Raw genomic sequence first — 16,919 nt, 5'->3', positions numbered from 1 at the left:
GTATATATAGTGATTTAATAATTCTCAGTAAGCAATGTCCAACTGATGGCCCCATGTCCCCTACAAGTTAGAATGACACTCCATATCACAGGGTCTCTGCTAATAAATGTTTCAAATTTGAATAAAAAGTCTGTATGAATGAAGAAAACACCACTTACAAAGATATCTTCCAATAGGAAATTAGATCAGCGATTCTTGAAAGCTGGGACAATCCTTTTCCGACAGGGAAAAATGTTTATAGTTGAAAAATATACATATCTTGTTGCATTATTTGAGCTTAACATTTTAATTTAGGGGAATCTATGAGGGAAAATATTTTTGGGGGATATTCTCAAAATACTGGTGATATTATTCATTTCCATGTTGGCTCTGTGCATGGAAATACCCTTGTCCGGAGCAAAGGATACCAATTTCTAACTCTCCCAAAAAGGGTTTAAAATTCTAAAACCTGTCAATAATGGATATGAACAGAAAAATGATCATATGTAGTTTCTTGCAATAGCCCCATTTGACTTTAAATAATATTTCTCTCCAAATGTTGATTCCTAAAAGATGTGTTGGGAGATTTGGTTAACTCCATCAGATTTGCCTATAACCCTAAATTAATCAGAAATGAGCAGGGTCAGCCATACCGTAAGGACCCCTTTTGAATAATCAAATTTTAGAATTAAATAATCAAGGCATTTAAACACTTGTTGAACAAGAATTGTACAATTCTGACGGAGTGTGTCTGATGGAGTGTGTCTGACGGAGTGTGTCTGACGGAGTGTGTCTGACGGAGTGTGTCTGACGGAGTTGACATAAATCCAGTTAGTTGCATTTTATGAGAGAAATGTGGAGGTTGTTCCTTTACATGGTGTGATAGCTGATACTTTGGTCTATCTTCAAGGTCTGCTTGCTAGCTAGCATCCGAAGTTGTATGTAAAAAATAAAAAACAAGCTGTGTGATTTAATTTTCTCTGTTTCTCCTAAAACTCCATGATAAGGTAGGCTATAATCATCCCTTGTAGTTACTGCAGTCTGCAGATAGATATTATTGGTCTATTCTGGGGTCACGAGTACTATCAGCACACCGGGCTGTCAGAGTCCATCTCTAGTGTGTGTTAGGTATGTGTGTGCGCACGCACGTCTGTGTACCAGCCAAGTCTCAGGAATGTAGAGGATTGTGTGTCATATCATATGACTGAGTTTAGCGCTGTTTGGTGACAGTTTCCTGTCCAGTTTTCCATCTCCCTTGCCAGACCCCCCAAAGTCGGAGTGTGTCATCAAATTGAGCGAGAACTATGATTGAAACTCATTGCCACAGTGTGTAACGGTGTGTGTTTACGTCATAGGGCTTAGAGCCGCAGATAAGATTTACCACAGATAAGATTTACAGACGGAGAGAGGGAAGGAGGGAGGGACAGAGTGGTGTTACACTGCCATCTCACTCACTTGCTCTCACTCAGGGACTCAGATAGGCTGGTATACTGATTTTCTCTACACTTACTCAGAGAAGCAACAGGGTCATGATGACCCAAAGCCTCCAGAATGGCTTCACTCTGGACAACCACTACCTCCAGGATCTGAAGGGGCCTGTCCCTGTGCCCACTCAATATGCTCCGAGCCTGGGTGTACACCGGGGGTCATGCCCTGTGGAGCCCCATAAGGACCAAGAGATCCAGAGGCATCGGTGTGCTCAGGCTGCTCCTCTCCTGGGTTCATGTCGTGTGCAAACCCCTGCTCCTATGGAAGTCCAGATGTGTCAGTCTATACAGCCATGCCATGCAGATCACCAAGGAGACCTGAGTGCTGGGCAGCTACTCAAATGGATGGACACAATCGCCTGCCTCGCTGGTCAGTATTGTGTGTGTGTGTGTGTGTGTTTCCATGCAAAGAAGACAGAAAAGTAGACGATGTAAAGTTCATGGAAACTTTACACTGCTATTCCCATCTGTATCTAAATATCAGGTGGAGAGTTTCCTCTGGTGTAAATGCTGAGCAAATGTTAACAATATAGAGACTAGGAACAGTGTTAGAGTTCAGGAATAGAAACTGATTAGATGTCAGGGGTAGTATCTGCCACCTCACACACACACCCCCACACACACCACCTCAGTTACACAAGTAGGGTGTGTGTGACAGAGCTGACCTTCAGTGGCCATTGGTGGACAGACAGGGTAACAGCAGTGCACTGACCCCTCACCTACTAACATTCCCCTACGTGTGTGTGTGTGTGTGTGTGTGTGTGTGTGTGTGTGTGTGTGTGTGTGTGTGTGTGTGTGTGTGTGTGTGTGTGTGTGTGTGTGTGTGTGTGTGTGTGTGTGTGTGTGTGTGTGTGTGTGTGTGTGTGTGTGTGTGTGTGTGTGTGTGCGCACGCACGCACAATAACACATAATAAGAGATTTGTGTTATCCCCCATGAGGATGTTAAGGATTGGCATGTCACTGTAATTGTAGTTCGGGCCACAGTTGGAGAGATGAAACATAGATACTGTAAATATAAAGATTAACAATGTGAGATAACTTTGTGTGTGTGTGTGTCCCTTAGCTGAGCGTCATGCTGGGATGGCATGTGTGACACTATCCATGGATGACATCCAGTTTGAGGAGACTGGAAGGTACGCGTCAATCAATCAGTCAATCAATCAAATGCATATAACGTTTTTAATATTTCTAATGTTGTTTGCAGGGTTGGTCAGGTGATCACCATCAAGTCTAAAGTCAACAGAGCGTTCACCACTAGCATGGAGGTAAGACTACACACATGCACACGCACACACACACACACTTACGCATGCATGTACAAGTATTATATATATTTTAATGTATAATATAACAATTGTGTGTGTGTAGGTTGGAATCCGTGTGTCAGTGCAGGATGTGAGGGAACATGTGGAGAGGTTGGTATGTGTGGCCTACTCCACCTTTGTTGGAAAGCCAGCGGGACCACAGAAGGTGTTGTTGCGGCCAGTGGAGGATCTGTGTTCTGCAGAGGAGGAGCTGCAGCATTCCCTGGCCTCAGAGAGACGAAGACTTCGCCTTTACAATGAACAGACCTTTAGTACCCTGCTACAAGACTACCACACACTAGCCAACGGTCAGTCTCTCTGTCTATCTCGCTCTCTTTCTCTAGACCTCTCTCTCTGTATTTCTCTCTCTCTTTCTAGATCTCTCTCTCTCTAACCCTCTCTCTCTCGCTCCTCTCTCACATCTGTGTGTGTGTGTGTGTGTGTGTGTGTGTGTGTGTGTGTGTGTGTGTGTGTGTGTGTGTGTGTGTGTGTGTGTGTGTGTGTGTGTGTGTGTGTGTGTGTGTGTGTGTGTGTGTGTGTGTGTGTGTGTGTGTGTGTGTGTGTGTGTGTGTGTGTGTGTGTGTGTGTGTGTGTGTGTGTGTGTGTGTGTGTGTGTGTGTGTGTCAGCCTGGGATATTATATCGTTATCTTGACTTAGGTTATCTTGTTCTGAGAGGAACTATAATTGCCCCATGAACTCATTTTCAATGGGCAAATATAAACAAATAAATACCTTTGTAGCTGAGAAAGAGGAGAGATAGAGAGAGTTTGTTTGATACAATGCTCTGATGGAAAGGGCGAAGAGTCAGCAAGAGGACAGAGAAAGACATCCACACTCACATACACACCAACACAAAGAGAAGAGCCAACATCTTTTTTTCCTTTCAGATCCACTGGGCACAAACTGGTTGAATCAACGTTGTTTCAACGTAATTTTTCAATGTGTTTTGACGTGAAAACCACGTGGGGAAGAAAAGTGTTTCTAAAAACACTAATCAATGTAAACTGATGTTGTTAGAGTGAAATTTCAACCACAGTATTATGACATCATGGTAACCACATTTCAAAATACAAAAACCTTGTATAAATTGTACTTTTAAAACAATGTCAGATTTTCTAAGTTATATCCACTATCCAGACAAAAACTATAGGCTGGGCAGCACCTCCTACTGGAAAATGTATCTATCTACAGCTACATGTTGGTCTCACATCCAAGGTATTAACTAAGCCCAGCTGTTATATCTGTTACCAATGTGCTATCGTGAGAATGATTGTCGAAAGATCTCCACTTAAAAACAAAATAGATTCACTGTTACCATCAAAGTCATTCCAAAGGGCAGGTTCAACAGAGCAAATGAAATGTGACCATACTTTATCAATCATCAATGATGCTATTTAAGCCTATATAGCATTTACAAAGACATCAACAGGAATTGTTTGATTGAACCCAGTAATCAACTAAAAATAGACAATACAATAGGCCTAGGGTTTCAAGCTTGATTTAAAATGTAGTGATATTGAATTGTGTTTTATTGTCAACGCAACCATATATCAACATATCAACAAAAATCAAAGTTAGAGAATAGGACTAAATCAAATCAAACTATATTTGAAGTTCATTAAGAGTTTGATTTGATTTAGTCCCATTCTGTAACTTAGATTTTTGGTTGAGATGGAGATGTGACTCCAACATATTAATTATTAATTTGTAGACAAACTGGAATTAAAGCCAGACTAAGTCAGTGGCTCAGATGGAACTATCCAAGCAGACGTTATGTGTTGACAACCAAACATAATTCACAATCACTTTTAAAATACAATAAATAGTGTGTTAACTTGTTGATAAGTTAACACATGTTATATTAGATTAATGTCTCCAACTCAACCAAACATAACAGTGGCTCAGATGGAACTATCCAAGCAGTAGATATGTCTTTTTAATGTTGATATTTGGTTGCGTTGTCAACCAAACACAAATCAATACAACTTTTGTAAAAGGGCAAATAGCCTAAAGTTATGTAACATTCAACCTTAAAATGCGTAACACATCCATGGCCACATTTTGAGGTTACTATGACTATACATATCTTCTTATGTAATAATATAAATCATGCAAGTTTAAGATAGCGGGTCTGTGGAGATCTTCACAATTGCTGTTATAATCTGCGCAATATCTCAAACAGCATGATCACTTGCACCATGATGTACTTTTAATGTAATCTCAACTGGAATCCAGGTCATTTGGTTCTGCTATTAGATGAAGTACAGTGATATCACATTAATCTGTTGAATAAATAAACTAAATATCTGACATTTTATTCCCAATTGAACTTTGCTGTGCTTTTAAATGGTTGAAAATGTGGTGATAACACATTTGGAAATTCAACCAACCTTTGGCTGTCTTTTTGAGTGGGTGAATATAGGTTGTAAACTCATTGATCAACGTCTCAACCAAATATTACCCAATTATCCACGTTGAAATGACGCAGTGTGCCCAGTGGGTTATCTATGTGTAATGCTCTCTGTAAGAGCCACATGATGAAACAACTTACATGTCTGTCTGGGGGCTATTGCTGAATTGGTGATTAGTTGTACTAGACGTGTCATTGCATCTCTTTTTAATCCCCATGTCTGTACCTGTACCTCCACATCAGGTAACTATTCCTCTCCAGGTGTGTGTAGCAGGAGAGACCCGCTGTCTGCTGTGTCCACAGAGTTCACGCGTGTAGAGAGCATCGAGCTGGTACTGCCTCCACATGCTAATCACCATGGCAACACCTTCGGAGGACAGATCATGGCCTGGATGGAGAACGCAGCCACAGTGGCAGCCAGGTAGACACACACACACACACACACACACACACACACACACACACACACACACACACACACACACACACACACACACACACACACACACACACACACACACACACTCACACTCACACTCACACTCACACTCACACACTCACACATGCACACACACTCAACTAACCCTCTCTGTCTCTCTCTCTCCAGTCGTCTGTGTGGCTGCTTCCCCTCTCTGAGGTCTGTAGACATGTTCCGCTTCAGAGGTCCATCCTCTGTAGGAGACAGACTGGTCTTTAAGGCTGTGGTCAACAACACATTTAACAACAGGTAACATGTCTAGTCATCTGTCTTACCTTTCAGATAATGGGATCCTATGGAAATGTAATTAGCACAGTATTTAAAATGTGTGTGCGCCTGTGTGTATAGTATCGAGGTAGGTGTCCGAGTGGAGGCCTATAACTGTGAGGAGTGGACCACGAACAAACCGCGTCACATCAACAGTGCCTTCCTCATCTACCAGCTGGCTAACACACCTGGTGACGTACCTGCCTTCCCCCAAGTCACATACACCACCCAGGACGGGGAGAGGAGATATCTGTCTGCCATTGTCAGGAAGAGAATACGCATGGCTAGAAAGCACATCCTGTCCTGTAAGGAGGAGGCTCCTCTCTCTGTCCCCTGGGATAAAAGCAATCAGGTACTACAACCATGTAATGAACATGACACTTCCAGCACCCATTGTTCTAGCTAAGCTAGCCTTGTTACCTGACTGTTCTTGCATTCAACCACATTGCTGCCATGCAGTGGTGTAAAGTACTTAAGTAGTACTTTAAAGTATTTTTACTTAAGTATTTTTGGGGCGTATTTGTACTTGACACGACTATTTATATTTTTGACTACTTTTACTTCACTACATTCCTAAAGAAAGTAATGTACTTTTTACTCCATACATTTTTCCTAACACCCAAAAGTACTCGTTACATTTTGAATGCTGAGCAGGACAGGATTATTGTATTTTAAAAGTGATAGTGAATTAATGGTTGAATTCGCACACTTATCAAGGGAACATCCCTGGTCATCCCTACTGCCTCTGATCTGGCATACTCACTGAACACAAATGCTTTGTTTGTAAAGGATGTTGGAGTGTGCCGCTGGCTATCTGTAAATTACCCTGGTTTGCTCAGTATAAGGAATTTGAAATCATTTATACTTTTACTTTTGATACTTACGTATATTTAAAACCAAATACCTTTAGACTTTTTCTCAAGTAGTATTTTACTGGGTGACTTTCACTTTTCATTTTCTATTAAGGTATCTTTACCTCTACTCAAGTATGACAACTGAGAACTTTTTCTACCACAGCTGCCATGCCAGATGACAAGTTGGTTGAAGCTGAGGTACACTCATTATTTCTCAGCTGACTGTCTCTCTCTCCTATCGCCCCCTGCAGGTGTATCTGGGCTATAACAACGTAGCAGCTTTGACTGTACTGGCTGGGAAACAAGACTGGGAAGCCAGCAGCATCAGTGACAGAGTAAGAAACACACAAATGCTTGAACGGAGGCAATTTATGGCAATTTTGTAAAGGAGATTCTCTGTCCTTTTTGGAGTTGGACACCATTTTGCTTTTACGTTGTCCTTACTTACCTTACAACTTACTGTTGTATGTTTGTGTATCCAGGTCGCTGTGTATGTCCATGAGGAGGTGGAGCTGCTTTGTGTCCAAGTTCAGATGGAGGTCATGACCTCTGCCCTCCATGCATTCACATTACTGGCTGACCTCACGCTGCGACCTCTTTGGGACAAACACTACCTGTAAGTATGACCGACACAGAGCTTTATGTTCATTAAACTAACTAAACCTTTAACCTCTCACACCCCCTTCTTTCTGTAGGAGCTGTGAGGAGGTGGAGAGGGCGGATGAGGAAGAGACAGTATATCACATTAAATGCCCCCCCATCAATGGAGGCAAGAGCCGCGACTTTCTGTTCCTGCTATCAAAGAGGCAGCCCTGCAAAGACGGGTAAGGTTTCCTTCAGAATAATGTTTGTGTGTGTGTGTTCCTGTCTTCCACAGTGATGATGGTTATGTGATCATTCTGATTTCTGTAACTATATGTGTGTTTCTTCTACAGTGACCCCTATGTGGTGGCCCTGAGGTCTGTAACTGTGACAACAGTTCCCCCTGTGGAGGGTTTCCTCCGTAGCGAGGCCAAGTGTGCCGGTTTCCTCATCCACAGTCTGGGACTCAACAGCTGCAAGGTGAGGCAGACACACCTACACACTGACTGCCTACGACACTCCCGTGGACCTCCGTGTAGTCTTGCTTTGTATGATTTTGTTTTGGCTTTCTCATTTGCCTAGTTGACACACACTACCTTCTCGTCAAGGTCTATTCCTATCTAGTGATGGGAAGTTTGGCTCATTTTACTGACTTTGATCTTTTTGAGTCTTTCAGTTAAAAGAACAAATCTTTAAACTCATTTTGTTCATTTGATTCAGTAAGACCCAGTGCATGCAAGAGCCCCTACCGGCGAACGATGAACTGAAACCTCGAGTCATGAGTCTACAAGCCTCTCAGTCACATCTCAGTCACCAGAAAAGGCTTATTGGCGCTGTCATTTGTGACAGTCTTGCAATATTTTGCTAGTCATACATATACGATTATTCCTTGATTCCTTTGAAACGAGGTCTAGTTGTGGCCACAACAGGACTAGATTGTGAATGATTCTTGGTGTCGTGCAACTGCTTGACTGCTGTGAGGGTGATAAGCACAATATCGTTTGCGAACTGCAGAAGCCCCCCCAAACGATTCAATCTCCAGTTCGAGTTTGTTGAGCAGAGGCTGTGTATGTTTCGCTTCGACAAAGCTGTGTCCATCATAACATTCCATAATCAATTAATTGCATTCATATTTGCACCATGAGATCAATTATCAGTTCTAAACATGTATTTTTCTTCTCTATGCTACCTGCAGCATGGCCTATTGTCCTACGTGCATATGTGTCAGACAGTTGTTGGTGAGAGCACGTCTCCAGAGCCACTGAGCTGGAGGAGCGCTTATCAATCCTGCTGTAGAATTCATTGCAGCCAGCAGGTCAAACAAATTACTACGGCCAGCAGGTCAAACAAATTACTACGGCCAGCAGGTCAAACAAATTACTACGGCCAGCAGGTCAAACAAATTACTACGGCCAGCACGTCAAACAAATTACTACGGCCAGCAGGTCAAACAAATTACTACGGCCAGCAGGTCAAACAAATTACTACGGCCAGCAGGTCAAACAAATTACTACGGCCAGCACGTCAAACAAATTACTACGGCCAGCAGGTCAAACAAATTACTACGGCCAGCAGGTCAAACAAATTACTACGGCCAGCAGGTCAAACAAATTACTACGGCCAGCAGGTCAAACAAATTACTACGGCCAGCAGGTCAAACAAATTACTACGGCCAGCACGTCAAACAAATTACTACGGCCAGCAGGTCAAACAAATTACTACGGCCAGCAGGTCAAACAAATTACTACGGCCAGCAGGTCAAACAAATTACTACGGCCAGCACGTCAAACAAATTACTACGGCCAGCAGGTCAAACAAATTACTACGGCCAGCAGGTCAAACAAATTACTACGGCCAGCAGGTCAAACAAATTACTATAATGAACGTGTTACTCAGAAAAACGAATCAGGACTCTCGATTCAGTAAAAAGAGTTGTTGGCGAACTGCACATCACTAACACGCACGCATACACGGCAGAGGCCATTACCTCCTACAGTCCCAACCCTGACACCGGCACATTTTGGACTTCTAACCCCTTTAAAACATTGTGTGTTTGAGCTACAGACTTCTGGGTTGGATTTGTCAATTTTTTTCTGCATCCATAGGTACCAACTACTAGTCTGTGTGATTAACGGAGGCTGAGTTAGAGAGGTGTTTGTGAGACAAGGGCGGATTCCGAAGGGGCCAGGACATTTTACAAAAACGTCTGTAGAGTCCGAGTGGTTTGCGCTACAAACTATTAAAAGCTATCTATGAAAACCTGAGACTCCCTCGAGATCACACATGTTTTGCTCTATGACTCTCAGAAGCCACACAAGAGTCATTAGAAGGTAAGGGGTTCCTCTACGTAGAAGATCATAGGAAATCCGAGGACATATCAAATAAAATCAACGTTTATTTGTCACGTGCGCCGAATACAACAGGTGTATACCTTACAGTGAAATGCTTACTTACAGGCTCTAACCAACAGTGCAAAAAAGGTATTAGGTGAACAATAGGTAAGTAAAGAAATAAAAAGACAGTGAAAAATAACAGTAGTGAGGCTATATACAGTAGGGAGGCTATAACAGTAGCGAGGCTATATACAGGCACCGGTTAGTCGGGCTGATTGAGGTAGTATGTACATGTAGATATGGTTAAAGTGACTATGCATATATGATAAAGAGAGAGTAGCAGAAGCGTAAAAGAGGGGGTGGCGGGTGGTGGGACATAATGCAGATAACCCGGTTAGCCAATGTGCGGGGGCACTGGTTGGTCGGGCCAATTTGAGGTAGTATTTACATGAATGTATAGTTAAAGTGACTATGCATATATGATAAACAGAGAGTAGCAGCAGCGTAAAAGAGGGGTTGAGGGGGGGCACACAATGCAAATCAAATCAAATCAAATCAAGTTTATTTTATATAACCCTTCGTACATCAGCTAATATCTCGAAGTGCTGTACAGACACCCAGCCTAAAACCCCAAACAGCAAGCAATGCAGGTGTAGAAGCACGGTGGCTAGGAAAAACTCCCTAGAAAGGCCAAAACCTAGGAAGAAACCTAGAGAGGAACCAGGCTATGAGGGGTGGCCAGTCCTCTTCTGGCTGTGCTGGGTGGAGATTATAACAGAACTATGCCAAGATGTTCAAAATGTTCATAAGTGACAAGCATGGTCAAATAATAATCATGAATAATTTTCAGTTGGCTTTTCATAGCCGATCATCAAGAGTTGAAAAATAGCAGGTCCGGGACAGGTGGCGGTTCCATAACCGCAGGCAGAACAGCTGAAACTGGAATAGCAGCAAGGCCAGGTGGACTGGGGACAGCAAGGAGCCATCACGCCCGGCAGCCCCGACGCACGGTCCCAGGGCTCAGGTCCTCCGAGAGAGAGAAAGAGAGAGAGAAGGAGAGAATTAGAGAGAGCCAAGATTTTCAAAATGTTCATAAATGACAAGCATGGTCAAATAATAATCAGGAATAAATGTCAGTTGGCTTTTCATAGCCGATCATTAAGAATTGAAAACAGCAGGTCTGGGACAGGTAGGGGTTCCATAACCGCAGGCAGAACAGTTGAAACTGGAATAGCAGCAGGGCCAGGCGGACTGGGGACAGCAAGGAGTCATCATGCCCGGTAGTCCTGACGTATGGTCCTAGGGCTCCGGTCCTCCGAGAGAGAGAAAGAAAGAGAGAAGGAGAGAATTAGAGAGAGCCAAGATTTTCAAAATGTTCATAAATGACAAGCATGGTCAAATAATAATCAGGAATAAAAGTCAGTTGGCTTTTCATAGCCGATCATTAAGAGTTGAACAGGTAGGGGTTCCATAACAGCAGGCAGAACATTTGAAACTGGAACAGCAGCAAGGCCAGGTGGACTGGGGACAGCAAGGAGTCATCATGCCCGGTTTGTCGTGACGTATGGTCCTAGGGCTCAGGTTCTCCGAGAGAGAGAAAGAAAGAGAGAACGAGAGAATTAGAGAGAGCATACTTAAATTCACACAGGACACTGGATAAGATAGGAGAAGTACTCCAGGTATAACCAACTGACCCTAGCCCCCCGACACATAAACTACTGCAGCATAAATACTGGAGGCTGAGACAGGAGGGGTCAGGAGACACTGTGGCCCCATCCGATGATACCCCCGGACAGGGCCAAACAGGAAGGATATAACCCCACCCACTCTGCCAAAGCACAGCCCCCACACCACTAGAGGGATATCTTCAACCACCAACTTACAATCCTGAGACAAGGCCGAGTATAGCCCACAAAGATCTCCACCACAGCACAAACCAAGGGGGGGCGCCAACCCAGACAGGAAGATCACGTCAGTAACTCAACCCACTCAAGTGACGCACCCCTCCTAGGGACGGCATGAAAGAGCACCAGTAAGCCAGTGACTCAGCCCCTGTAATAGGGTTAGGGGCAGAGAATCCCAGTGGAGAGAGGGGAACCGGCCAGGCAGAGACAGCAAGGGCGGTTCGTTGCTCCAGAGCCTTTCCGTTCACCTTCACACTCTTGGGCCAGACTACACTCAATCATATGACCTACTGAAGAGATAAGTCTTCAGTAAAGACTTAAAAGTTGAGACCGAGTGAGCGTCTCTCACATGGGTAGGCAGACTATTCCATAAAAATGGAGATCTATAGGAGAAAGCCCTGCCTCCCGCTGTTTGCTTAGAAATTCTAGGGACAATTAGGAGGCCTGCGTCTTGTGACCGTAGCGTACGTGTAGGTATGTACGGCAGGACCAACTCGGAAAGATAGGTAGGAGCAAGCCCATGTAACGCTTTATAGGTTAACAGTAAAACCTTGAAATCAAGGTTTATTTTATATAGCCCTTCGTACATCAGCTAATATCTTGAAGTTAGAAATCAGCCCTTGCCTTAACAGGAAGCCAGTGTAGGGAGGCTAGCACTGGAGTAATATGATCAAATTCCGGGTAGTCCGGGTAGCCATTTGATTACCTGTTCAGGAGTCTTATGGCTTGGGGGTAAAAACTGTTGGGAAGCCTTTTTGTCCTAGACTTGGCACTCTGGTACCGCTTGCCATGCGGTAGTAGAGAGAACAGTCTATGACTGGGGTGACTGGGGTCTTTGACAATTTTTAGGGCCTTCCTCTGACACCGCCTGGTGTAGAGGTCCTGGATGGCAGGCAGCTTAGCCCCAGTGATGTACTGGGCCGTACGCACTACCCTCTGTAGTGCCTTGCGGTCGGAGGTCGAGCAATTCCCGTACCAGGCAGTGAAGTAACCAGTCAGGATGCTCTCGATGTTGCAGCTGTAGAACCTTTGAGGATCTGAGGACTCATGCCAAATCTTTTTAGTTTCCTCAGGGGGAATAGGCTTTGTCGTGCCCTCTTCACGACTGTCTTGGTGTGTTTGGACCATTCTAGTTTGTTGGTGATGACACCAAGGAACTTGAAGAGAGCAAGGAACTTGAAGGTCTCAACCTGCTCCACTACAGTCCCGTCGATGAGAATGGGGGTGTGCTCGGTCTTCCTTTTCCTGTAGTCCACAATCATCTCCTTAGTCTTGGTTACGCTGAGGGTTAGGTTGTTATTCTGGCACCACCCGGCCAGGTCTCTGACCTCCTCCCTTTCGGCTGTCTCGTTGTTGTCGGTGATCAGGCCTACCACTGTTGTGTCGTCTGCAAACTTACTGATGGTGTTGGAGTCGTGCCTGGCCTTGCAGTCGTGGATGAACAGGGAGTACTGGAGGGGACTGAGCACGCACACCTGAGGGGCTCCAGTGTTGAAGATCAGCGTGGCAGATATGTTGCTACCTACCCTCACCACCTAGTGTCTATAATACTGCAATAAGCTCACATAGTTGCTGTCACAAACTCCAAACAGTTGTCACTCACTAGTTGGATATTAATTTCCCAGAGCAAACCATCTGTACTTACAGCATTCTTATAAATTCTTTTTTCTTTTTTCTTTGGCGTATCTTTTTTTATTCACATTTTTCAATAAAATTCATGAATGCAACTGTTTATTTCAAATTGGGTTATACTTGTAGCCCTAGTTTCCTGAAAAGGAAATGGTGGAACAATTCATTGTGAGGCTAAATATAAAGTCATGCAGATAAATGAAAGTCATTTAAATGAAATCTGATTTTTGCTGAGGTCTCGGGACTTATAGGGTTAATAAGCACAGTATAATAACTTGTTAGCTTTCATCACGTCTTCATTAGCCCTCCATAGACCTCACAATTCATAAAATGTTAACACCAGGTGTGCATGTCTTATTTTGTGTTCCAGGTGTGTTACTACAACCAGGTGACGTCAGGTGTTTTGCCGTATGTAGCAGGTAACCTGGCAGGCTGGTCCAAGTCTATGGAGGAGACGGCTAGCGCATGTACCACCTTCCTGGAGAGAGACCTCATCACTAGCCTCTTCTGACTCACACACTAAGCATGAGTCTGTGATGGTGATCTGACACAGCAGCACAGATTCTAACAATATAGAAATGTCCATGGCTGCTAATACAGGTGTTACATTTATAGTTACCCAAAATGTATTTGTGATGTTTATGTAACAATTCAGAGCAAATTTAGCTCATGTATGTTGTGTAGGTCTTATTTCATGAATTCTTCTATAAATATTTCAGATGTTGATGCGAGTAATGTACAGTAACATAATGATACTCATAATGATAAAACCTATTGTGTAAATAACAAATAAAATCTATATGTTTTACCTTAGATTTTTCTCTTTGACAGCTGGGGATGGAAGAGAGAGAATACACTAAACAGGAAACACATAACAAAGAGGGCTAGCAGACATAAACACATCTTTAGATACAGGAGAGGACAGAGGGACTGTTTAACTCTTCCTTTATTAAAAGGAAATTCATCATATACAAAATAAATTCATAATATCAGTTGAACTTATCATATCATTCACATAGATCCAACACACCTCTCCTTCTCCTGTGACATCAGACCAAGGCACTACTCGGGCTGCTCAAGAACGTTTGGGGGAAATGTGTCGTTCAGTACAAGCCATTACGGAACATAGCAAATGTTTAATCGAACTGAACACACCCCTGTTAGCTGGTGTACAGCACACCACAGTCTCCAGTCTAATCTAGTCTAGTCCCATCCATATGAATCATATACATTCCAAAAACACAGTCCACGTTGTGAGAACACAGAACTCTTTCAAGAGAAGCTATCAATTTCCTCTGACTATGGATCTGTGGATGTTGTTTTTTTAAAGCTCTGAGCGAGAACAGTGACCTTCATGGGTTTAGTCCTGGGATGTGCAATCTGCTCTGTGCTAGTCAGTCCTGTCCAATCTGGTGAGTCCTTTGGGTTGATTGGCAGGTCAGAAGACCACTACCATGGCCTGTTTGGGAAGGAGTTTCTTCACAGGCACGTGCACTTCCTCATGGTCAGCACTCATGTTATTGAACAGCCAGCCCAAGGTCACTTGGTTAGCTACAGGAGTATTGGACAAACACACGTCAGTCAAGTAACATCTTGGAGTGCATTAAGGACAGAAACTGTACAGAACTTTCCGATAGAAATAGATGAAATAGAACAGACAAGAAGGACATACAGATAGAAATATATTGTATAGAGCTGACAAGAGAGGGATATTCAGAGAGAAATATATTGTAGAATATGTTACTAACATGCAGCCTGGTACTCAGGACAATACTTCTGGAAGTGTTCTACTGAACCACACACAAGACAACATCCTTCTACAGATAAGGAGAAGAGACAATGTTATGGATTGTCTGTTTGATGTATTTGCATAGTTTAGTACTGTGAGAGTGTGTGTGTGTGTGTGTGTGACTACTGCACCTGCGGTGTACAGTCCTTTGGGGTTGTCTGGGCAGGACCTGGACATGTGACCAGTCTTACCACAGATGAAACTCTTGGCATATGGGCGTTCACCAGAGAGAGGGAGATCACAAATGAGTCAGGAGCCGCAACAAAACAGCACACGATTCTACCATTCGTCTCAGACAACACACACACTCACACATAGGTACAACAAACAACACACTGATGGATACATACTCTCCCCCTCTAATATCTCTCCCTTCCTAAGCCCCCCCTTCTCTCTTTTTCCTTCTTATACGATAGTGCGACAGCTTATTGAGGCACACATCCAGGGCTGGGTCTATTTTAGCGTGGCAGCTTTAGATCTCGTGTTCAGTGGATCCACAGCGGTAGCAGATGTCCCTTCCCATATCCTGTCTCTGTCTGCCTCTGGGACAGTCAGCCAATCCATAGCCAGGATTCCTACAGTTAAAACACAGATGGAGAAGGGGAGACAGAGAGACAGAGAGGGAGAGAGAGAGAGATAAGAAGGAATGAAGAGATAGGAGAGGTTGTGTGTCACTATGTCCTATAGTCCAATGTGAATTATTGGGGTAGCCCCGACTGGGACTCGAACGTGCTGTTTAGATTTCTTTTTGCCCGCGCTACAGATGGCTATATCGGTCCGCTAATACAGGACTAGTAAAGGCCCAGTGCACTACTTTTGTGAAATAATATTTTTCTTATAATATATTTTTCTTAAAGTTGCACTATGCAGAAATCGCTACAACTTTCTTGGTTGCTAAAATTCTGATAGTTTGCCTAATTTCAGTTTGTGACAAAATAAGCTAGTATAGTGTAGAGAATCAATCTAAACCACTGTGAAATATATTTTCCATAACCAAAAATATTGTTTTTTTTCAACTGTTTGAAGCTGGTGTACAAAACCTAAAGTAAAATATGCAAAAACAAAACTTAAGAACGGGAAGCATAGAAATAGTACACAAAGAACAGATCTACCACTTCTTAGACTTGCGTTCAAGTAGAATGATAGATTTCTAACTCACATTTCTATGTGAATTTGGTCAGGTCGCCCAAAAAGTTACATATTGCCACTTTCATTTCTGATTTCTCAAGCGGTGCTGCAGCACCCTCAGCACCCCTGCCTCCCACAGCTGTGTCAACCTCCTCTCCCTCCTGTTCTAAGCTGGCTCCCGGGTGTGGCCTCAGCAGGTTTGTATTTGTGGAAGTTGTTGGCTCTGGCCCATCGCGTCATGTCTCAAACACCTGGGGTACACAAATAGAGAAAGATGAGGGAGAGACAGATGAGAGAGATTAGAGAAATGTCCCTCTAGAATAACAAAGGCAGTGATTTATGATTTTTTTTGGGAGCAGAATGTATTTCACAGCATTTCAGAAACTGATACATTTAGTTGAATAATGTGATCAGAATAAATGTACCTTGAATAAACTATTGCTGCGTTCCTTTGCTAGTCGGAACAAGGTACCTGAAATTTCCGACTTGCTTACAGCTGGAACGCAGTACGTGTATACGGTAGTGTAAAGTACTTAACTCTTGGCGCACGGATCCCTTTAGCGGGACACTTGTCATCAACAACCGCTGAATTGCAGAGCGCCAAATTCCCAAAAAAATTGCTAAAAATATTTATATTCATGAAATCACAAGTGCAATATAGCAAAACACAGCTTAGCTTGTTGTTAATCCACCTGTCATGTCAGATTTTGAAAATATGCTTTACAGCGAAAGCAATCCAAGCGTTTGTGTGAGTTTATCGATCACTAGACAAAA

At 43.3% G+C, this 16,919-nt stretch overlaps 1 protein-coding gene and 1 pseudogene across 2 annotated transcripts; one reads left to right on the top strand and one right to left on the bottom strand.

Moving 5' to 3' along the window:
- Window positions 1–1,290: 1,290 nt before the first annotated feature.
- On the top strand, window positions 1,291–14,036 carry LOC139544138 (acetyl-coenzyme A thioesterase-like). 2 transcript variants are annotated; one of them, XM_071350926.1, is made up of 12 exons: window positions 1,291–1,836; window positions 2,530–2,599; window positions 2,671–2,731; window positions 2,835–3,078; window positions 5,443–5,602; window positions 5,789–5,908; window positions 6,008–6,278; window positions 7,032–7,115; window positions 7,263–7,396; window positions 7,476–7,604; window positions 7,716–7,842; window positions 13,599–14,036. In XM_071350926.1, exons 1-12 carry the CDS (start codon window positions 1,509–1,511, stop codon window positions 13,737–13,739), a joined length of 1,869 nt encoding a protein of 622 aa, XP_071207027.1. In that variant the 5' UTR covers window positions 1,291–1,508; the 3' UTR covers window positions 13,740–14,036. The 2 variants fall into 2 exon arrangements, with proteins under 2 accessions (XP_071207027.1, XP_071207026.1); XM_071350925.1 differs by having other exon boundaries at window positions 1,297–1,836; window positions 5,425–5,602.
- A 630-nt stretch (window positions 14,037–14,666) lies between these two features.
- On the bottom strand, window positions 14,667–16,385 carry LOC139543433 (zinc finger CCHC domain-containing protein 9-like; annotated as a pseudogene).
- Window positions 16,386–16,919: the final 534 nt, after the last annotated feature.

This window comes from Salvelinus alpinus, chromosome 18, assembly GCF_045679555.1.
Source record: "Salvelinus alpinus chromosome 18, SLU_Salpinus.1, whole genome shotgun sequence".
NCBI lineage: Eukaryota > Metazoa > Chordata > Actinopteri > Salmoniformes > Salmonidae > Salvelinus > Salvelinus alpinus.
The sequence above is the reverse complement of the archived record's forward strand: the minus strand, read 5'-3'. Positions and strand labels throughout refer to the sequence as shown.

What these genes read in the sequence shown, in the direction of transcription:
- LOC139544138 (XM_071350925.1), top strand. Translation starts at nt 1,509, where the DNA reads ATGATGACCCAAAGCCTCCAGAATGGCTTCACTCTGGACAACCACTAC. An exon ending in CACAATCGCCTGCCTCGCTG is followed by an intron (nt 1,837 to 2,529) that starts GTCAGTATTGTG and finishes TGTGTCCCTTAG; the next exon opens with CTGAGCGTCATGCTGGGATG. An exon ending in CCTGGGATAAAAGCAATCAG is followed by an intron (nt 6,279 to 7,031) that starts GTACTACAACCA and finishes CGCCCCCTGCAG; the next exon opens with GTGTATCTGGGCTATAACAA.